At 37.9% G+C, this 23582-nt stretch overlaps 1 protein-coding gene across 4 annotated transcripts in view; it reads left to right on the top strand.

Moving 5' to 3' along the window:
• Window positions 1-23582, top strand: part of LOC131939894 (LIM domain only protein 3) — a 156519-nt gene that overhangs the window by 78958 nt on the left and 53979 nt on the right. The window contains exon 1 of one of the 4 annotated variants that reach the window (XM_059298429.1): window positions 6693-6802. The exons of the other annotated variants lie outside the window; for them this stretch is intronic. Coding sequence (XP_059154412.1) covers window positions 6796-6802 — 7 coding nt within the window. The 5' untranslated portion in view covers window positions 6693-6795. Of the gene's footprint in view, window positions 1-6692; window positions 6803-23582 lie in introns of those variants that run through there. 4 annotated transcript variants of the gene reach the window in all.

Raw genomic sequence — 23582 nt, 5'->3', positions numbered from 1 at the left:
AGACAAGAATATGAACTTATTTAGGAATCGATTGCTAATATGGACATATCTAGGAATCGATTACGTTAATAGTTTGTCCGATTCACATTCGTAACTGCCAACTCTTTGGACGGCTGGGAACTGGTGGTTATTGGGGAGGAAGGGAGGAGGGGGTGGGGGCGTAATTGGTAACGACCTGGTATTTGCTATTGAATAATGTGGTAATTAATCGAATCTGAAGTTATCAAGTGGCGGCGTTCTGCGAAACGTCACCGGAATTGAAGCAAGCGTTTGTGATTTTATGTGAGATTTTGTTTCGTTTTTTTTCAGTAGCTCTACCAGTAAAAGGGCAAGGGTGGGTTTTGTTTTGTGTTGTTTTGTGTTGCTGTAGTTCTATCACTGGGCACGAGGAGGGCGGGTGGGTAAGGTTGGTTGTTGTTGTTGGTACAGAGGCGTAGCCACACATTCCGACGCCCCGGGGCAAAACATCATGTTTGCGCCCCACTCCCCATTCTTGTACGTTATAAAAAAAAGCCCCCCCCCCCCCCCCGTCTTCACCGTCATTAACTTTTTGGGTCAACTTTATTCATTCCCGCTTTTTAATTTAAGTAACTTGGGTTTTTTTTTTGTTTTAATTCCCATTTTTATCAATGAGTAAAGTTAAAGGCTAAAATCGATTTGACAAGTTTTATAATTGTGTCCCTTCTTGAAATCACTTCTCGGACAAACACACAAAAAAAACGGTATGGGCCGTCGGTAGCAATTAGTGAACATTAACTAAACACAAACAAGAGACCAACTCACTTCCTAATGGACTAACAAATGTAGTGGCCAAACTCCTTTTAAATATAATTCATCATCATCTTTTCCCGTGTCGTGCCCAATACACAAGGGCATATGAAGTAGAGTTCATCTGTTTCGATGAACATGGAAAATGAATGGATTGTGTGGTCAGCACTTTTCGAATTCGTTTGGTTCTCCTAACGATAGTCAGGGACACGTCAGATCTTGGTGGACTTAAGGACGTTTTACGGACTCAAACCCGTGATTCGAACTTGAGACTTTCGGGTTAACAGTCTAGCGCTCTACCGCTAGGCCATGCTTTTTGTTTGACTAGCTGAGAGCAAATTTTAAAATTCTTATTTTAAAGTGATTTGGCTACACTTGACCATAACTGACCAGCCTTCGTTTAGCTTACAGGGTCCCATCTTTATATAATTAAAAAGTAAAATTCCCTTTTCAAACCTGACTGTCTATAGGGCAAGTGCAGTAGAGTTCACTTGTTTATGTGACCTCGGCATGAAGAGCCAGCACTATGCCCAGCCGCCTTTACTTTCCCTAACGTGAGTTAGGTACCCATCAGAGTTGGGTGGACTCAGGGACGGTCTACTGACTTGAACCCGGATTCGAACTCGAGACTTACGGGTTAGCAGTCCAGCGCTCTACCGCTAGACCACTCCGTCCCTTTTTTATATAATTAGTACCCATTTTTTGGCCTCCGTTTATACTCTTAAGTTAAATATTTTATTCCTAAAATTTAAGTAACTCCTCCACCCTTATACACAAAACACCACACACAATAAGTGTGTGGTGTGGTGTGTTGCTGTGAGGGGTACTACTTTAAAACGAGGCAGCGTAGTACTCAGAGTAAAAAAAAAAACAACACCATGTTTTGTCCATTCTAATCTGCACCCAAATCCCCTTCGGTCGCCAGTAATGTATCGTTTGAGCAGTTCACCGACAGCTGACATCGCAAGTGCATTTGCGGGATCGATACCACTACAGTATCGCGCGTTGTTTGGCCGTCAATGGCCGGTCACAGTTCACCGAGAAAACTCGAGCAGCGCCGATACTCCGACAAGAGCGAGCAGCCCGGGTAATTATCTCCCCTGTTTCAGAAGGAAAAACATTTTAGTAGCGTTTTAAACAGAAAAGGCCAATTACTGTGATTTTTTTTTTGTCCTCCCAACTAAGAGGTTTAAGTGTGTAATGGTCAATTATTGTGGATTAAATGTATGCGGTCGACGCAGGGAAATAACAATAGTTTATTCTATTGAAGTTGGTGATTGTACGCCTACATTGAAAAAAAAATACTTCAAACGTAATTTTCAGTATTTTTTAATGTTGTTGTGAATTTTGTATTTAATTCATTGAATAAATTATCTACTGTCTAGCTGGTGATTTTAAAAGGTTGCGAGATGTTGATTTTTAGACAATAAATAGGACCTAAGAGGACCAATATTACAAAGGACCCTACAGGACTAAACAACATTGGACGCAACAGAACCAGTCGGAGACTTAACACAGTTGGATAATGGTAAAATAAGACCAAATTGGACCAATATAAGTTGGTACACAACTGGAAAAAGATCAGTATCTAATAGCAAAGGATAGGATAGTAGGTGATAGGATATGGTAGGATACTAGAAGATATGACCAACTGCAGGTACATGAAAGGACCATTAGATAACAGGACATCAAGTGAAGGACCACTAGCTGATAGGACAATAGCCGAACCACCGGCTGGTGAATGGAACTAGTTCCTGACAATATCACTCTCCTAACAAAATCATGTAATGCCGTTACCATACCAGAACCAGTAAATGCCCGCTATCCCTAACAAAACAAGTCAATGCCCGCTATCCCTAACAAAATCGGTAAATGCCAGTTATCCCTAATAAAACCAGTTGATTTCCTCTATCCCTAACCAGTCAATGTCCTGTATCCCTAACCATTCAATGCCCTCTACCTCTAACCAGTCAATGCCCTCTATCTCTAACCAGTCAATGCCTTCTATCCCTAACCATTCAATGTCTACTGTCTCTAACCATTCAATGCCCTCTATCTCTAACCAGTCAATGCCCTCTATCTCTAACCAGTCAATGCCCTCTATCCCTAACCAGTAAATGCCCCTTATCCCAGATCTTTAACAAAACCAGAAACATAATACGGCTTCAATCATCATTTTATTCTTGCCATTGTTTTTTGTCACGTAGAAAAATTCCTCAAATTTTACTCCGATTAGAGTAAAAATATTTCTTGTTGTTCAAGAAAGAGGCAAAAAACATTTGTGTAATTCACATTTCTTTTTGCTACAAATTCTAAAATTCATAGTTTTTTTTTAATCAGATCATAATGAGCCATACACTTTCCCAATGTTTTAATGTCGAGAAAAAAAATTAAAACAGTTTTGGATGATTCTCTTAAAAATGTTCAAGAGATTGTTCGGTTTCATCGACCAAAAATAAAGTGTAAAACTAGTAACACATATTATAAATCAGCTTCAGATTTGGTTAAACAAAATTAGATGTTATATTATAAATCTATATTATTATAAATAATATTGTATTATTTAAAAAGCGAATAGCTTAAATAATATAAAGCTACGATTAGGGGATTAAGATGGACGTTGGTTTCAACAATAGAAATATAACTTTTAACGAAACTTTGCTTTCAATATCGTTTATCGTTAGCGTCCCTTTAGGTACGTTTCAAGCTATTCTGAGGCCAAGATTATACTGCACTTATTTTAAGATCTGGCGGCCGTCCTCTAATCCCCCCCCCCCTTTCCACTAAGGACACACACACACACAGAAACACACACACAACACAGACTTATACACTAAGAATTACCGCCCAAGATTACAACTGCCTCCCCCGCCCCCCCCCCCCTTTGAGCAAAGCCCGTGTCTCGCTAGCGAGCATGTTTTCCGGTGTTGATAGCCGTTTTATCAAGTTTTTTTCTTCAAACCTCCGCCCCATTTCATCAAGTGCACCTTCAAACCTCCGCCCCACGCCCATTTCATCAAGTTTCATTTCAAACCTCCGCCACATTCCCATTCTATCACAATTCTTTCGAACTCCATCCCATTTTCATTTCATCAAACCTACGCCCCATTTCATCAAGTTTCCCTTTCAAACTTTCGTCTTTTCAGTTTCCCTCTAAACCTACGCCCCATTTCATCAAGTTTCCCTTCAAACTTCCGTCTTTCAGTTTCCTTCAAACCTCCGCCCCATTCTATCAAGTTTCCCTTTAAACCTCCGGCCCATTTTATCAAGTTTCCTTTTAAAACTCCGCCTTATTCCAGCTTCATCAGTTTCCCTCTAAACCTCCGCCCCTTTTCATCATGTTTCGTTTTAAACCTCCGTCCTATTTTATCAAATTTCCTTTTAAACCTCCGCCCTATTCCAACTACATCAACTTTTTCTTCGAACCTCCTCCCCATTCCCACATTGTTGATGCAAAACAACCTCCCCATTACTGATAATTGTTGCAAAGTGGGGGCAGATCTGGCTTGTGATTGTTAAGAAATCAGCCCACTATTTTGCAGTTGTTTTTTCAGTCCGCGTAACAGTTGACCTGGTATACAGTTGCCACTTTGGCTCTCTTATAAAACAGTTGAGTTTATCTGAATCGAGATCTTAATATGCGCCGAGAGAACGGTACAACTGCGCGACCCTTTAGCGGGAAGCGAAAATTGCATCATGCAAATTTGGGATTTGTCTGTAATTTACACTCACGCACACTGTGAAATAATTAATTATTAAAAAAAAAACAACCCACATTTCTCGCTGTTTAAGATTTTTAAAGATTACAGTAAATGAAATCGTGCGCGTTTTGTTTAAGGATAGAAAAAAAAATACTTTAAAAATGTATTTCATTTAAACTAAGAAATCAGCGATGTTTTTAAATTTAAAATTTCAAGAAAAACTAGCCGGTCGATGTTCTGAGATACTTGAATAAAGAATAGTTGCTGTTTTATTGATATTTATCTTAAGCGAACAACAAATCCCCTAAGCTGTTCAGGAAAGAGGCGTCAGTCTTAGATTATCTTAAAAGAAAATGGCTGTTTTTTAAGTGCATTTTTTTTATTGTTTATATTTTCTCCATAATTTTTTATCACTTTAAAAAAATCATTTTTTTTATAATTTCTTTTGTATTTTTAATTATTTATTTTCATTCCAATAATTATTAGCTTGTATCATCATGTTTTATTTCTTTTTTTTTTTTTGTGTTGTTGTTTCTTAATTTAATTCTACTTAATCTAAAATTATGTTCGCCATAATTATTTTTTTTTTTTACAAGTGATCCTGATTAATGTTATCCACACTCAATATTTTCACGATAACATCAACAATATGAATGTCATATAAGCTACACGTGTTTAATATCCACATGCCAAAATTTTTAATTAGACAATGTAAACATTTGTAAATTGCTTTTATCAACGACTTAAAGTAAAGTTCCCTTTCAAACCTGACGGTCTATAGGGCAAGTGAAGTAGAGTTTACTTGTTTCTGTGACCTCGGCATATGAAGAGATAGTGTGGTCAGCCGCTGACTTGACCCCGAATTCGAACACGAGACTTACGGGCTAGCAGTCCAGCTCTCTACCGCTAGACTAATCCGTTCCCCTTATCAACTCTTTAAAGATTCTATAAACAGTCCTTTAAAAATCGAGTTAAATAGACATGTCTTTTTGATTGTGTTTTTAAATAAATAAGAGGCATAAAAATCTATTAGCACTTTTTTCCTTATATATATATATATATATATATATATATATATATATATATATATATATATATATATAACTGCTTGTATACCAGATGCGCGACAAAGTTTTGTGAACAAAATCTGTAGAAACGCCTCTGAGTTCTAAAGTATTGACGAAGAAAAACGTTCCCTTCAAGTACTGACGTCAAAAGAAAAAAAAAAAATTTTCGTTAAGTATTGGCATAAGACATTTCTAATGTGCTTCGTATTGGGCGGCAAAACTTAAGGTAAAATAACAAAACTACAGGCGATGGCCTGACGTACGCTGGTGATGGTGGATGGAGTGAGCACTTGTAAAAACTGCTCAGCTTAATATAAAATTGTAAGTGTTTCAATCGTAGGAAGCTCCCGCGTGACGTATTTAATTGTGTCAAGTTCGTTTGTTTGTTCGTTAGCTACTGATGTTACGATGAATATCTTTTATTTGTTAGCTACTGGTAAAGCAAGTCCTTCGAACAGAGGCGTAGCGACCCTTCCCGGCACCCGGGAACAACCTTTCGATTTGCACCCCCTCAAACTTTCTATTTGCGCCCCACCCCCTCGAACTTTTGATTTGCACACCCCCCCCCTCAAACTTTTAATTTGATTTTCAAACCCATTTTGGCACCCCCCCCCCCCCTAAGGTCGGCGCCCGGGGACATATGTCCCCCCCCCCCCCTTTCCCTTCCCCCTTGCTACGCCTCTGCCTTCGAAATATACATCTGCTTTAAAAAAAAACTAATAATATACTTTTCCCATTTGGACATTCTATTTGGTGAATATCATTCGATATAACATACCAGTTATATATATTTTTTTAAAACACGAACACTCTGCTCGAGTTGGGTTATAAACTGAGGTCTTGAATTCACCGACTTACGTTTTAGGCGTTTAAATGACACATTTAAAATTAGAAGAATAATAACGATTGGACAAATATTGTTAAGTAGGAAATAGGCAATTATTGTCTCTTGAAAAAGGTTAGAGTGGAGTTCGGAATGTGGCGATCGTAAGAAAAAAAATCAGGCAAAGACGTGTTTTTTTGAAGTCGGTTTTTTTTACCGGTTGCTCATCAGCAAAAGCTCAGGCGGAAGTGACATTACCAGGATGCGCGTATTGTGTGCGCGTGAGTTTGGAGGGTCAAGCGGCTGCACATTTGCGACCGGTCATTGGGTGCAAAGCAGTGTGTATTTGAAAGCTGGTGTGTTGAGAGTAATGAGCACTTAACGCCGATCTTGATGTCATTCTATTTTCTTCTAAATAAATTGGTGGATTTCTAACATGCAGAGTATGTACACTATTTTATTTCATCTGTACACAGTAAACACACACACACACACACACACATATATATATATATATATATATATATATATATATATATATATATATATATATATATATATATACATATATATATATATATATATACATATATATATATATATATATATATATATATATATATATATATATATATATATATATATATATATATATATATATATATATATATATATATATCGATAATGTGATATGTGTTTCATTGTACATCATAAAACACAATATATATTGTTTTAATTAACAACTTGTGATGTTGATAGACATATGTAAATAATGAAAACAATAGCTTTAAACAATATTAAACGAAACTGCTAAATAATTTGTTAGAAAATTCAAATTGTATGAATCACTACTTGCTTCTAAAGAATAAAAAAAAACATCAAACACGAAGGATTACGGGTGCTGTTTACGTCATTCTTTGAGTGTTAAGTATCCCTCGGTACCCGCAGTGGACTGTACTTAAGTGCTGTCAATCAAATCGAATGCCGGACCAGATTCGCCGATGCTTAGGGAGAAATACCAACGTCGTCACAGCGTTGGTTCAGCTCCTTATTTATGTCAAAGGTCAGCCTCGGAGTTGTCGTTCTTAAAGTGGCCCTGTCTGTGTTTATGAGTTATTTCCACTTGACTCGGCGTCCGTGCGCCATAGTTATCTCCCATCTGTCAACCGCTTAGGTCCCCTGTTTTTTTTCTCTTCCCTTTAATCCAGCTCTCCTGCATGCTTTTTTTTTCTTCCTTCAAACAGACGAATGTGCATATAAGCTAAGCGGCCACTTAAGTAATCTGCCTTAAGGATTTCTAAACATATATATTTATATATACATTATTGAAGAATAATTCTACATAATAACTTAACTAGTCATATATATATATATATATATATATATATATATATATATATAATATATTCAGACTTTCCACATATAGTGTGTATGTAATACAGAAGAATAAATCAACATAATAACATAATGCATAATAAATAGGCTATATATATATATATATAATATTAAATTATTTATTTATTAATGAATATGTATATTTTGCGTTTATTTATTTGTATATGTAAGTGTGTATGTGTCTGTCATTTTACAATTATGTTAATTGTATGCGTAGAGAAAACTATCCCCACGATTTTACCGATACAGCAATTGACCATTGGTCTCCCAATGTGAAACAGCAACTGACCATTGATCTCACAACCGATACAGCAACTGACCATTGGTCTCCCAATCTAAAATAGCAACTGACCATTGATCTCCCACTGTGAAACAGCAACTGACCATTGGTCTCCCAATTCGAAACAGCAGCAATTGGCGTGTGAAGGTTGTCACCCGAATACCACTACCAACTAACAGACCCTGCCCTCGGGTCGGCTGGAATAAAAAAAAACTGAAAGCTCTCAATCGCTCGCAGACGACCTTTCGGTACGTTGCTTTCAGGCACTTTAGTGTGGTTCGTCTGACAATCATTCGCACCCACTCTCCAAGTTCTCAAAGTTTCTGCCTATGCTTCTTTTTAAATTTATTTATTTTATTTTATTTTTTTACTTTTTAAAAATAACTTTTTTTACGCATGAAAGATCATACTCACATACGTTTTTAATTATCCGAGGATTGGTGGATACACGTGGATTGCTCGGATGTTTTATAATGTAAAAGGTCTCGAGAAAAAACGTCAATTTTAAACATAGTAATCTAAAGAACTGAGATATCATTCAAAGCATTCGTAACATGAACACATAGGAATACGTAGTTGGACTTTGTTTTACAAATTTTGTGAAGGATGCCATGTCCAAAACACTAGAACCAACTGAATTACCCCTGACTTAGATACGCCTAATTGAATTATACCCATTTGAGCTACATCCAGCTGAATTACCCCTAACTGAACTACACCTTACCAAACTGCACCCAATTGATCTAACCTAACCAAACAACACACAACTGAACTACACCCAACTGAACTACATCCAACTGAACTAACCTAACCAAACTACACCCAACTGCACTACACCCAACTGAACTACACTCAACTGAACTACACCCAACTGAACTGCACCCAACTGCACTACACCCAACTGAATTAACCTGACCAAACTACACCCAACTGAACTAACCTAACCAAACTACACCCAACTGCACTACATCCAACTGCACTACACCCAACTGAACTACACCCAAATGAACTACACCCAACTGAACTACGCTTAACATAACTACGCCCAACTACTCAACACCGTACTAACTACACCCAACTGAACTACACCCAACCTAGCAACACCCAACTGAACTACACCCAACCTAGCAACACCCATCTGAACTACGCCCAACCTAGCAACACCCATCTGAACTACGCCCTATTGCACTACACCCAACCTACCCTTTCATTCGCTAATTAGATGATATGCTACTCCTTCCTCTACCCAGTTTCTGCCCTGTTTTAAACTAACGGTTTCCTGTTATAAAATAACAGCTTCCTGTCCAGACCGCTGGGTCTAACGTGCCGACCATCGTGTCTGTATCTGTTTATTTTATTTACATAAACTTCCAAGTGCCACACACGTTGGGTGATGAGCAATGCCCAACAGTGTCAACGCGCATAAAACCCCGGGTTGTGTTGGCAGTGGACGTAGGGAGGGCGAGGTGGTAACACAATGCGACCATTGTTGTCGCTCATTAAGATAGTTCTGGTTTGCTGATCTATGCAGTTGTGCATGGGGGGGGGGGAGGAGAGTTTGAGGGGGGGGGGGCGAATTTATATTAAGTTTTAAACTTACTTAAAATGTGTGTTCTTTTCTCGAAAGAAATACCAACACAGTGTTTAAATTATTTATTTTATTTATTTTTTTTTACCAATGGGAGTGGGTGTTTAGAAAACATTTTAGTGTTTAAATAATGTGCTTGCTAATGTACCTGAATGTATGTTGGGAAGGGGGGGGGACAGAACACCACCCTTTTTTTAATGGACGAATTTTTTTTAAATTATCTACCCGAATATGGTGTTGGGTATGTAGAAACACCGTCAGAGTTATTAAATGGGTTGTTTAATTATGTTTGTTAACTCTGGGTGTACATAAACACCAACTGGTGTTTGAGAAAGGTGTTTGGCTCATCTCACGTCCACTCGACGAAAGCGGTGTCTTAACACAAACACACTAATTGGTGTTTAAGAAAGGTGTTTCACTTCGTGCCTCTAAGCCACATGACGAAGGCGGAGTCTAAACACTGAAACACCAACCGGTATTTAAGAAAAGTGTTTGCCTCCGTGCCTCTCCTCCACAAAGGAGTAGTCAACACAGACACCCCAACTGGTGTTAAGAAAGGTGTTTAACCCGATGCCTCTCCTCCACAAAGGTGTCGTCTAAACACAAACACACCAACTTGTGTTTAAGAAAGGTGTTTGACTCCGTGCCTCTCCTCCACAAAGGAGTAGTCAACACAGACACCCCAACTGGTGTTAAGAAAGGTGTTTAACCCGATGCCTCTCCTCCAAAAGGCGTAGTCTAAACACAGACACCCCCAACTGGTGTTTAAAAAGGTGTTTCACCCCGTGCCTCTCATCCACTTGACGAAGGCGTTGCCTCCACACCAGTTGGGCAGGGCTGCTGTAAAACGGTGAGTCACGTCAACCTGCTGAACAGGATTTGATCCCTATCTCTCCCAACACAATGGACGGAGTTGTTCGTGAAATGCGAATCACTTGGTTTGGAAACGATCATTTGAAGTGTTTCCAGCTGGGTCTGGGCTGACTAATATATCCCCATCTTAACGTGCTCAGCTTCAAGGTCGGGGAGGTTTAATGTTATTGTTGACGTCTGAGAGCTGACATTTTGTAGGAACCTGCTCGTTTGTTTCGTTTACTTTTTTTTTTTGTTTATGTACAAAGTCAACAAAATATGAGTTCTAGGAAAAACGAATGACAACAATACACTTTTCTCATTCGTAAGATATAACCTAATTATAGGTAGAGATTAATTTTAAGATATCCACCTCTATTGTCTTGTTAGGCGATTACAACGCTAGTTGTAAAATAAGCGGCGTAGCAAGGGTTTATGGTGCCCAGTGAGTTTGGATGTAACAAATTTAATGAATATGTTTTCACCATTACACGTATATAGTCTGAATTAATTATGATATTTACTGTATGTTATTTCATACTGGATAACTTCGTATAATTGTTCAACACATACGATATCTCGATATGTTCAAAGATAAGTGACAAGACATACATGGACCCTACGTATGTGCAGCTGGGAGCTGGGCAAATGTCCATTCGGGCGCTTATCTCTTTAGGGGAAACGGCCTTCGGGTAAAGGTCTTCAAACGGCCTTCGGGCAAAGGTCTTCGGACAAACGGCCTTCGGGCAAAGGTCTTCGGACAAACGGCCTTCGGGTAAAGGTCTTCAAACGGCCTTCGGGCAAATGTCTTCGGACAAACAGCCTTCGGGCAAAGGTCTTCGGACAAACGGCCTTCGGGTAAAGGTCTTCAAACGGCCTTCGGGCAAATGTCTTCGGACAAACGGCCTTCGGGTAAAGGTCTTCAAACGGCCTTCGGGCAAATGTCTTCGGACAAACGGCATTCGGACAAAGGTCTTCGGACAAACGGCCTTCGGGCAAAGGTCTTCGGGCAAACGGCCTTCGGGCAAAGGTCTTCGGGCAAACGGCCTTCGGGCAAAGGTCTTCGGACAAACGGCCTACGGGCAAAGGTCTTCGGACAAACGGCCTACGGGCAAAGGTCTTCGGACAATCGGCCTTCGGGCAAAGGTCTTCAAACCGCCTTCGGGCAAAGGTCTTCGGACAAACGGCCTTCGGGCAAAGGTCTTCAAACGGCCTTCGGGCAAAGGTCTTCGGACAAACGGCCTTCGGGCAAAGGTCTTCAAACCGCCTTTGAGCATTTTTCGTAGCCCCTGTGCAGCCACTTCAATGTGACAACAACCTGACGCCATAATGACGGTTGACGACAAACAATTTGATATGGTTTGTTCTTGCTATAATTACTATGATCAACATAATATAACATGTAAATCGGTATGGCTTTTGGAAAATAATTTCACGAATATAGTCATTTAAGTCACCTGGATGACTAATAATTAGCTGGCCTAGAAGTTACATTTTTTTTCTTAAAAAGTCTACCGATGAAGGTGCGTGATATAATGACAAAAAAATTGTATGGAAGGGAGGGTGGGGTTTAAACCACTCCTTGTGTGGTATGACATCATGACATTCTCGTGACGAGACCATGACCTAATTAACCGTCATCCCGGCTCCTATTGTTCTAATAAGATAAGAGTATTAGAGTGATCTCCCTCTCTCTCCTACGGCACGCCGTCGCCCTGTGTTGCACTCGGCTACCATGTGCGCCCTCAGATTTTTAACGAGAGGGGCGGTAGGGTGGGGGAGGATGGTTGGGGGGGGGGCAAATGTCTTGAATGGGGATGGTTGCTAATAATAGTCCGTGATTACTTGCATCATGTTCTGTCAAAAAAAAAACAAAAAAAAACCTCTAAACGTGTTTAATTGGGGGTTGGGTCGATAGCAACATCTGCTCACCCCCGCCCTTGCCCTTCACTTTCAAACATTTTCATCTTTTAAAAGTTCTTTATAGTATTTTCAACATGTATTAGGACCAGTCAAACATATCACTTTTTTTTTCCAAGTACTTTAAATAAACATAATTTACATTGAGCTGAACATTTTCTAGTGGCGGAGTTCTCTTTATAAATAAAGCGGGAGTTAGCTCCCCTAAAAGTTTTCATACATAACAGTCAGAACTAGGATGGCACTTCAAGTGGGATGAATCGGTCTACAGAATTTGTAACAAAACAGCTCGTTTTACGAGAAAATACAGAGGCATACAGTTCGAAGAAAATGCTTAATAAGAATTCTAGAGGCTTTTGAGAAATCGGAAATACAGTAAAGTGCCACTTACGGTTATCAGAAATCTGTTAAAAGTTGGTTGAAATCTACACATTGAATATATTTATATAAAACTTTCGCCAACATAACTGAAACGGTTTCTAGTTATCGTGCTCACATACGCACACACAGATAGTAGACAGAGAAATAAAAACAAAATCTGAATAATGTTTTTCCGACTCACGAATGTGTAAAACGTAGAGATATGTCAGAATCTCAGAAATGTGTCCAAATTCCGATTATTGTTTTTTTTTGCTCTATTAAAATACTTCAGATATACTCCGTATTCGAGAAAGTAAACAAAAAAAGAAATTGTTATACTATCCCCAAGTGCTGATAAAAAGTTTTTATCGAAGCGAATTTATATTATACATGAATATATATATATATATATATATATATATATATATATATATATATATATATATATATATATATATATATATATATATATATATATATAATACTTGTTTTTAGCTTATTGTGTAAGGGCGTAGCGTGGATAGAAATCAAATATTAATCATGCTTAGGGTTTCTGACATTAATCATTAGGATAATATTGATAATGATACATCGGGAACAATGGCAGGCGCCAATCGCCCGGAGAGTGACGTGCCCACGGAAACAGAGGGAGGGGGTGGGGAGGATGTATTCGAGTTTATTTCTTTCTCCCAGACTTGTCTGTAGAATTAGGACTTAAAAGAGGATAAATATACAATATCACGTGGCCGCGCGTGCGTGGTTCGTGAGTAAATTTAATTGAAGGGTGAGCTACAAAAAAGTGTTTTGGTATGGCGCTGTTGAGAAGGGCTAAAGTTAACAATTTTCGGGGCTATGAACGGGCTAAAGCTAACAATTTCTGGGGCTACGAATGTTGGTATGACCGGAGTTGAGAAGGGCTAAAGCTAACAAGTTTTGGGTCTATTAAAGGGCTAAAGCTAACAATTTTCGAGGCTATGAACGGGCTAAAGCGAACAATTTTCGAGGCTATGAACGGGCTAAAGCGAACAATTTTCGAGGCTATGAACGGGCAAAAGCTTACAATTTTCGAGGCTATGAAGGGGCTAAAGCTAACAATTTTCGGGCTACGAATCCTCAGTCTTGGTATGACCGGAGTTGAGAAGGGCTAACGCTGATGTTTTTCTAGGATGTGACTGTCCGCTGTTGACTGGAAAATGATGGGGAAGTTTTGTTGACGGAAGAGATCGTTTAGCGAGGGGTGTCGCTGAGGAGGGTCGGGCGGGTGTGATCAAGTGCCGTGGGTGGGTGATTATGTCGTCAGTTGACCCCGCGTTCAACCCTTCATGGGGTACCGAGTTTTGGGGATTTAATTTATACGTTGTAGAATATCTGGCCGCTTGGGAGTTTGGTAGAATCAGTTGTAACTCTAGATGTGGGTACCATGAGCTAAGACAGTCAAGCTATAAGTCTAGCTGTGGGTACCATGAAGATTATACAATCCAAACTATAAGACTTTCTGTGGGTACCTTAAAGCTAAGAAAGTCAAAGCTGTAAGTCTAGCTGTGGGTACCATACAGATAATACAATCATGAAGCTGAGACAGTCAAAGCTATAAAACTATCTGTGGGTACCTTGCATTAAGTGGAATCTTCACTAAAATGTGTTCGGTTGAAGAGACTATTTTCCTCATCTCCATTATCGCGAAAACAATATTTAAAAGGAGACAGGTTAAGAATTAAAGCTAATGTATCGTTAATGGGAAAAGCTGAACAGTTGTTAACTTTTCCCAATTGATGCCAGGTACTTATTAGAGCTGATTCTTGACTCAGAGACTTCTGCCACGTCAAATACATAATCAGAATGAAGCAAAGCATGGTACCTTATCGGTCATAGTCCCAACGATCTAGTAGTCATAAGGAAAATCAGCATCTACAATACCTATAAAATTAAAGGAAAAAATCTTGCTTATACCTATATAGTTGCTGGGGATTTTTTTTAAATACACATAATTAGCTTAATTATTTGGCAATTATCTAAGTTAATAACTTAGCGGCTTAGATATTTATCCCGCGGCGGACTCTCCCCCCCCCCCTCCTTATTAAAACAAAAAAAAATGTCCCCCACCCCCCACCACCCCTCGATTACGTCACTTTTAATGAGCTAGTGTGTAGACTCGCATACTTCATGCCAGAGAAAACGTATCCCAGTCAGTAGAGTCTTGACATAAAGCAGTGCTCTTTAATTATAATTATATCGATTCTCTTTCACGTTCCCCCTCCTATTCCCCCCCCCCTCTCCGTCAAGCCCTCCTAAACCGTTGATGGCCCAGGACCTGGAGGGTTATAGGCTGCTGTTTTTGACTTGTGGGGCGTCAACCGTCAGGATCGAGGAGGGGGGAGTGGGTGGGGGGTACTGTAGCGAAATAATTAACGGAGGTACTCAAACTATTTGCGCCTTTGTTGTCTCGCGTGAGCTCGGGGTTGATTCTGATCAAATATCTTCATCCGCGCATGCGTCAAATCGTCCCAGCGGGCGACTTCCGGTTTTAATTTTTTGTGTGCGTGTGCCCGGGTTTGTGTGACGCGCCTGGGTGCGGCACCAGATACTCCATCATATCCCGGGCGGTAGGGGCAGTCGTATTAGTGAGGGGGGACCAGGGGAGATTAGCAGAGTTTTATTTTCAATTTTTATAATTTTCTTTTTTTTTTTTTTTTTTTTAGAAAGAAGTAGGAATGGGGGGAATATGATTAATCGAAATATCGGGGGTAAAAATAATCGAAAAATCAGATTTGCGGAGAAAAAAACTTTTTTGTTTCAATTAATTTTTTATGGGTTGAAATTTTTTTTTCTTCTTTACATTATTGGTCAAGATGCCATTTAAATGTATTTCTATGAATGTAACGCAGAGTTAAATATTTCGTATTTATGTTATAAATTAGTTGGTGTTTTTAAATATTAAGTAGCTGAATTAATTTACTTTTTAAAATGTAATTGTGGGTTATATTATAAGCATTAGTAATGTGTGCCAAAAAATAGTTATCTCAACTTAATTCGCTGAACTATGTACATTAACGCCTAGTACATTGTCCTTCTTCGTTCGTATTTGTAATTATTGTCGACGGGATCCCCTCCAACACCATTAAGTATTGCATGTAAACTTGTTATGCGCCATATAGGCCGTTGACTCTGATTTCTGCCTACATTTCCTTAACCTTTGACAAACCAAGAACAAACTACAAGGCTGCAGTTGTTTGATTTTGTGTTTTCTCCCTTGAAGAGTTGCTGTCCCCAGCTATCGAGCCTGATCTGTCCGGGGGTTCGAACTCGGGACTTTTCGGTTTAGCAACCATGAGCTTTATCGACCTGAACACGCCGACCCCTTAATGTACAATTTTTTTTCCTAACTTAATGAGATACTTATAATAGCATAGTCAGCAGTGTGTGTATGTGTATGTGTGTGTGTGCATGTCTGCTACTGTATGTCGATGTCTATGTCTGCACGCGCCTGTGTATGTGTGTGCATGCGCCTGTGTATGTGTGTGCATGTGCCTGAGTTTATGTGTGCATGCGCCTGAGTTTGTGTGTGCATGCGCCTGTGTATGTGTGTGCATGTGCCTGAGTTTGTGTGTGCATGCGCCTGTGTATGTGTGTGCATGCGCCCGTGTTTGTTTGTGCATGCGCCTGTGTATGTGTGTGCATGCGCCCGTGTTTGTTTGTGCATGCGCCTGTGTTTGTGTGTGCATGCGCCTGTGTTTGCACGCAACTGTGTCTGTGTGTGCATACATCTGCGTGTATGTTTACATCACACCGTACAGCAAAGATTGCCTGCAGTGACCCGCACCCTCAGTGGTGTGCCAAAGCAACATTCACCATCTTGATACCCCCTCTCAGTCTGTCAGAAGAAAACGCTTCATTTACATTTAGATCCACCGTTCATTCTAATAGGCTATCAAAGTATTCCATCCGTCACTACAAAACTCCGCAGTTAAGCCCGGGGTTTAAGTGATTTTTAACATTTAATGGTGGGGGGAGATGGGGAAACGGGGTGGAGGGGCTGAGATCTCTTGCGGTCTTTAGGATTTCAAAGAAGGAATCTGATAATGATGCTTAAAGGGTACTCGAAAACATTAGATTTAAGGGAGAGAGGATTATTTAGAGAAGCTGAGTTACAGTGGTGGTTTAGGGTGGGTGAAAGGGGGAGAGAGGTAAAACAACATTGACATAAAAGAGGATATTTTACAAAGATAAAGCCGAAGGTTTTTTTTTTTTTTGTCTTCTTTCATTGGGTTGAAACATTAAAAAGTGGGAATGTTTAATTCGATGGAACATTTACATTTGGTGGGATGTTTTTGAAATGAAAAGATCTCTTTAATGTAGCCAAATTAAGTTTCAGTCAATGTTTCGAAACGATATTGTTGGTTGTATTGTTTTTTTTAGTTGTTTTATGGGGATTTTTTCTGTATTTTATGTGTTGTTTTTTTTTTATATTTAAGAAAAATAAACTCTTACAGTTAATGCGTACTCCAATACACATTAATAAACCTTAATACATTTACGTAAAATCTGTTTAGTATTATATTCAGCTAATGAGTTGTAATCTTAATACTAATGTACTATTTGTCCCATTTGATATTGATATGGAAGTTCAGAAATTAAATACAGATATAAAGTTTTATCGATTTACTATTTTTAAATTAATTGTTTTAATTCACGCAGTGGCTGCAATTAAATAGCAAACAAAGTGATGCCGAGTTAAATATCATTACAGGGTATCATTTGTCTTTTACTTTTAGATGCAGCAAAGTCAGGAATCTGCTGGGTGATCATTTGTACATAACTTATGTATAAAAATGTTTTTTTTTAATGATTTTAGGCAAACTATTTTTTAGGTTTTTATATGATAAAATATATTTAAATATTTTATTTTAATGTTAATAATTTAGCATCGAAAATGTTCTACATAAATCAAATTTCAATTCATATTTTTACATTTCCTGAGTTATTTCCCTTTTTTATAGTAATTCGGAAGTGATAAAATTTTAACTGGCTTTGATTTTCTGGCTGTCAGAAGGCTGTTGCGTTAATTACTTTTTTTTAAAAACTTGTTCTGTTCTCTGTGATCACGTGTTTTTACATGCACAGTCGATACAAATCAGCATCGCATTTATTGTGCTTCGTGAACTACAGAGCTATATTATTTTATAAAAATTTATTTTTATTTGTTTTCTCTTTGCTGGTTTTAGGTGAAATTTTAAACTTTTTTTAAAAAAAAATTTTTTCGTGTTTTGTTGTTTTTGAAATGCCATAAAGAAGTTTCTTCCAACTCTAGTAAAAAATTTTTTTTTTTTGCTTATCTTTATTTTGAGAATCCGAAGTTCAAATCTGTAGTTCAAACCGACCTGAACATATCGTCTAAAACATGCTGGCTACTTTCTACAGTAGGGCCTACAAAGTAATCAACGTATAAATCTGCTGAATATGTTTTACGGAATCCATTTTCACGTCCAGAAAACAGTATAATCCCTCTTGTGCACACCTTATCATTTTCTCACTTCCTCTCTCTTCAAACTATAGCCTACCTCCTCTTTAGATATCCAATACACACCCTACAGCTTTCTTACCTCCTTTCTTCTAAAATCTCCTCTCATTTCCTCCTTTCTAGAAGATTAAGATTATGAGAGAGAAGGAAAGGGGGGTAACAAGAAAGGGAGAGAATATATGATAGAATTCCATCCGTCTTTTTTTTTTTTTACATTCTCTTAATCCAGAAAAGGCCCATTAACGAATTGCTCGTGTCCACGTCGACTCCACAAGAAGCCTTTTATCTACCCTTTACTTTTAAGAGGGTTAGAGATCGTTAAATCAGGGGCGGATCTAGCCTGGAGACTTTAATGGGGGTGACGTCTATATATCGTGTTGTTTTAAGGACCAGTATATTTTTATACAAATTTTAATCAAGTAGTTTATACATTAGAGTTTAAGTATTGGTTTTTTTATGTCTTGATGATTTTATTTGATTTTAGTCCATATAATAGGGCTTGTAAGTAGGTCACAACTTCTCATTCTCGTACTTGCCAGCTAGTAGAGATCGAGACCGCAGACTTACAAGCCCTATTAGCAAACTGCATAAGACTTTTATAATCTACGCGCTCTTTAATCCTAGATTATTTTATAATGAATTCATGAACATAGACGAGGTTACGGCAAAACAGGTTGGATAAAATGATTTTAAAATAACACTTAAATTCACTTTTAAGCCAAACAGTGAGTGCATAATTAGTTTTCAGTTAGAGCTAATATATCTCGTGTTGTATTTTGTTTGATTTGAATTATGGCTTTTTCTGATGGCGTATTTTGGCTATGGCTTTTTTATAGACATTTCGATCAGAGGGGGGGGGGGGGGACAAAACTTTCGGGGGTGTAGCTTTTGAAACTTCTAAAGTAATTTTTATTTTATTTTTTTAATTCTTTCATTCAGAGGGGGGGGGGGCTGGGTCTGTACGTGGACGTTGATCAGAGGGGGGGGGGGGAGATGCCTGAAAGAAACACTGATTTTGCTTAAGCCATAACTCCTAGTACGTCCTTTGCCAATAAAGGAAACACCGTTTCAACATCTCTCTTATCTATGCCTTTTCACGATCCGAAAAGAAAAAAAAACATAGAGACACGCCTTCGAGTTGAGAAACTAATATTTTAAAGTTTCCCCCGTTTCAAATGTAGCCAATAGAGCATTTTTTTTGTAAGGAATATTTCCCAGTGTGTCAGTTCTTTTCTCCACTGAATATCTATGTCCAACTCCAACACTTGCCTGTCTGTATCTGCCCCCCCCCCCCCTCACCCTTTGACGTTTCAACAGCTCCCTACAGTAAAATAAGTCTGAAAGACAAACGCTCAGCGTCGTTAATGTAATAGATTTCTTTAGAAACGGGCCCCAGAAAATTTTTTGTAGGGGAGGTTGATACAACTTCTAGAGTGTAGCACGGACGTGCTTCTTATTAAATTTGAGAGGCGCAGACAACTCCAGGCGTCAGGGGCTGTCCAGTTGGTTTTTTTTTATTCTTTTCTTTCACACACACAAAAATGTACGAAGGAAGTTGGTGGGTTGTTTTTTTTTTTTTGCCTCGGTGTAAATTGATTATCTGAATGGTCATAAATGGCATCACCAATTTGTATGGAGCTCTTTACTTGTCAGAATCAAATATTTTATTAAAATCTTTACACCGGCGCTGTCACATGAATCATTCTTGTCATATTTGTAGGGGGTAAATATAATATATATGTATTTATGATATACGTATATATATATATATATATATATATATATATATATATATATATATATATATATATATATATATATATATATATATATATATATATACATATATATATATATATATATATATAGAGAGAGAGAGAGAGAGAGAGAGAGAGAGAAAGAAAGAGAGAGAGAATACATGTTTTATTTACATTTTCATATATATATATATATATATATATATATATATATATATATATATATATATATATATATATATATATATATATATGTGTGTGTGTGTGTGTGTGTGTGTGTGTGTGTGTATGTATGTATGTTTGGGTGTATGTGTGTTGCATGTCTGAGTGTGTGCGTGTGTATATGTGTGTAAACAGAGAATACGTTTAGGATGATGTTGTTAGTCAAACCAATATTCGTAGTTTCCTTATCCAGTCAAAACAACTAAGTGATCCCTTATTTATTCCACCCCTACCTGGTGTTGTCCCAGCATTTCTTGAACCCAACTATACAAACTCTCCGTGTAAGGATCCTATCATCTCTGTCATTCGGACCTTGAGCTGCACCAGCGTGACCTCTTGTGTCGTGTTTTACTGACAATGTCCAGTGTCAAGAAACAAGTGGTGTCCGGCGATTCTCCCGGAGTGCCTACCGATAATACTCCAGCCGTTACAGAAGAAAGCGCTCACGCTAATGATGTCCTGGTATCTGCCTCTAGATCAAGCATACACAAACACAAATCCTCCGTGGGGGGTATGGTTGTATTGGCCGAACTTGTTACTGGTTTTTTATGCCCTCAGTATTCTCTGTATTGGAAGCAACAAGCTAGATAATACCAAGAAAGGACAGTATGTTTGCTTGAAAATTCAATGGCTCAGTATAAAAAGTACTAAAGTATAATTCTATAGTTTTGAGAAAAAAAAAACGTGTTCACAGTTTTAAAGATTATGTTGAAATAACTAGTATTTTAAAACAGTTTTATTAAATTAAACCTATTGAGTACTTTTCCCATAAACCATTTTTACAGAGATAGATTATGGGATGTTATTAAATATATTCCAATTTTTAATCATTTTTTGAGGAAAGAAAAAATTTAACAAGTACTTTTCTACTGACAGTATTCAATTATTTTCACTCGATTTATATTTCAAACAGAAGATGACAATATCCAAATTTAGTACTTTTGACACATGGAAATTCTTTATCTCGCGATTCTACCTGCAGCACTACTATAGTACTACCTACTCCATAAACTATAGTACTACCTACTCCTCCAACTCAACTTAAGTAGACTTAGACATAACCAATGTGAAGTTACCGATCTACAGAGAGACCATCTCAGTGTTATGATTAGGAAACTTTGATCACATTCCATATCCTGTTCAAAAATAAAAACACGGGGGATAAAAAGGATTTAGCGTTTATTTTAGATAACGGAAATAATTCATCTGACAATGATAATTACAGTATAAGTTGTATTTCAAACCTTATATTTTAAAAAAAAAAACACTTATCATAATAGAACTTTAAAAATAACTGTATATCTACCAATTTTAAATTTATTATGTATTATTATCTGAGATTTGAAGCCCTAATTCCCACTCTGTCTTCTCTATAATAATATGATTTACTTTTTAAAAAGCTCTGCGGCGGTTGTTTTTTTAAATATAAAATTAACGTTTCTTGTTTAAATCGAATAAATTCCAAATAAAACAACACATTATAGCCCCAATTGCGTCGTCGAATTACAATATGTTAATGTAATTTGCCGGATGGGAGAGTTTTTCCCCTCCTAAATCGATATTTTCATCAAAAATTTAATTAATGGCATTAAAAAGATGCGGATTGAATGAAATTTCAGAATTTCGCGTTGTGTTTATTTTATTATTGCCACACAAAAAAAGTGTTTGAATGAAATTATTATTTTTTTATGTTCTTTTTGAGTTTGAATTAGTTGAATTGTTAGTTTATTGGGGACTGCGTTAGATGTGCTTGATGTTTTAGAGTGTTGGTTTAATTGCTTCTTGTTAGTCAAGGGAGCAAGATATTACCCCTTCCCCCTAACCCCGTCTATCTATTACACTCGGGACATTCCCACCCCCGACATTACAACCCCCCCCCCCCCGAGCAATTACCCACCTGTTAACCCCCCTCCTGTCAATTAACCCCCGCCCAGTTAGGGTAAGTTGTAGGTTTAGAGTTAGGGTTAGGATTGATGATGTGGTTAGGGTTAGCTATAGATTTGCGTTTGGAGTAAGGGTTAGGGTTCTTCAGCATTGGAGGGGGGGGGGGGGTAATTTCTCCGGGGGCTAATGTCGAGGGTGGGGGCTAATGTCCTAGACCCGTTATTAGGGAATAGGGAATGTGTTTTAATTAGAGAACTTAGGCGGCTGGGCGTAGTACTGACCACACTATCCCTATGTATGTCGAGGTCATTGAAACTGTTGAAACTCTACTTCATCTACCCCATGTGTAATTGGAACGGATAAGTAGATGATATTTTAATTGCTTGTTATTAAAAGTTTTAAAGAACAATATGGCTAAGCTGAATCTATCGCAAGCATGAACAAAAATGTATTTTAATTTACATTTTAATTTGTCATGTAGAAACGGATTATTGTAGTGGGAAAAAGACTTGTTAATAGAGAACATAAAAATCGTGTGAATAAGGCACACATATGAGTTGTATAAATAGAGAACACAACAGTTGTATAAATAGGGAACACAACAGTTGTGAAAATAGAGAACGCAACAGTTGTGTAATTAGAGAACACAACAGTTGTGTAAATAGCGAACATATCAAGTTGTGTAAATAGCGAACCACTTAAAGCTATACAAACACAGAAACACCTGTTGTGTAAATAAATAACACGCGTAGTTTACAATCCCCCAATATATTTCTATCTGAGAAAGTTTTGACCAGTGTCCAACCTCCCCTACTCTTCTCACCAGCCTCTATATACCCCTCGTTGGGAACCTTTCTAAAGCCCTCAAGTTTTTCCAACTCTTTCATCAAAATATCTATGAGTTTTAAACCTCGACTCGAGTCATACCTTCCCTGCCTCCCCTACCCAGTAGCTTCTACATAAGCCTCTCAGATATTTATTTTTAAGGTTTTCGAACTTACGTTCATCAAACCCAATATTAGCTCTAAGCCTTGACCAGTGTCCAACCTTCCATACCCTTCTGACCAACATCTAAGATTCCTCTCGAAAAATCTTCTAAAGCCTAAAATGTCTCTCTCTCTCTCTCTCTCTCTCTCTCTCTCTGTATATATATATATATATATATATATATATATATATATATATATATATATATATATATATATATATATATATATATATATATATCGCTCTCTCTTTCAATTAACCAACATTTATTTCCAAGCATGTTACACTCGCTATATGAACATTTGTTGCACATTTTCAGCAAGTGTCTACCTTCTGAGGTTTGACTTCCACAGCGGTTTAAATATCACCGTTAGTCTTTTATTAATGAGGACATTAGCTAACCTACGCTTTACATCCAATCATGTGTATGCGATGACAAGCTCATGTAAAAATGTCATCG

The sequence above is a fragment of the Physella acuta genome, unplaced genomic scaffold (assembly GCF_028476545.2).
Source record: "Physella acuta isolate Inbredline_101_S28 unplaced genomic scaffold, ASM2847654v3 ptg000300l, whole genome shotgun sequence".
Lineage (NCBI taxonomy): Eukaryota > Metazoa > Mollusca > Gastropoda > Physidae > Physella > Physella acuta.
Note: the sequence above shows the minus strand (reverse complement) of the source record. Positions and strands in the feature narration are given on the sequence as shown.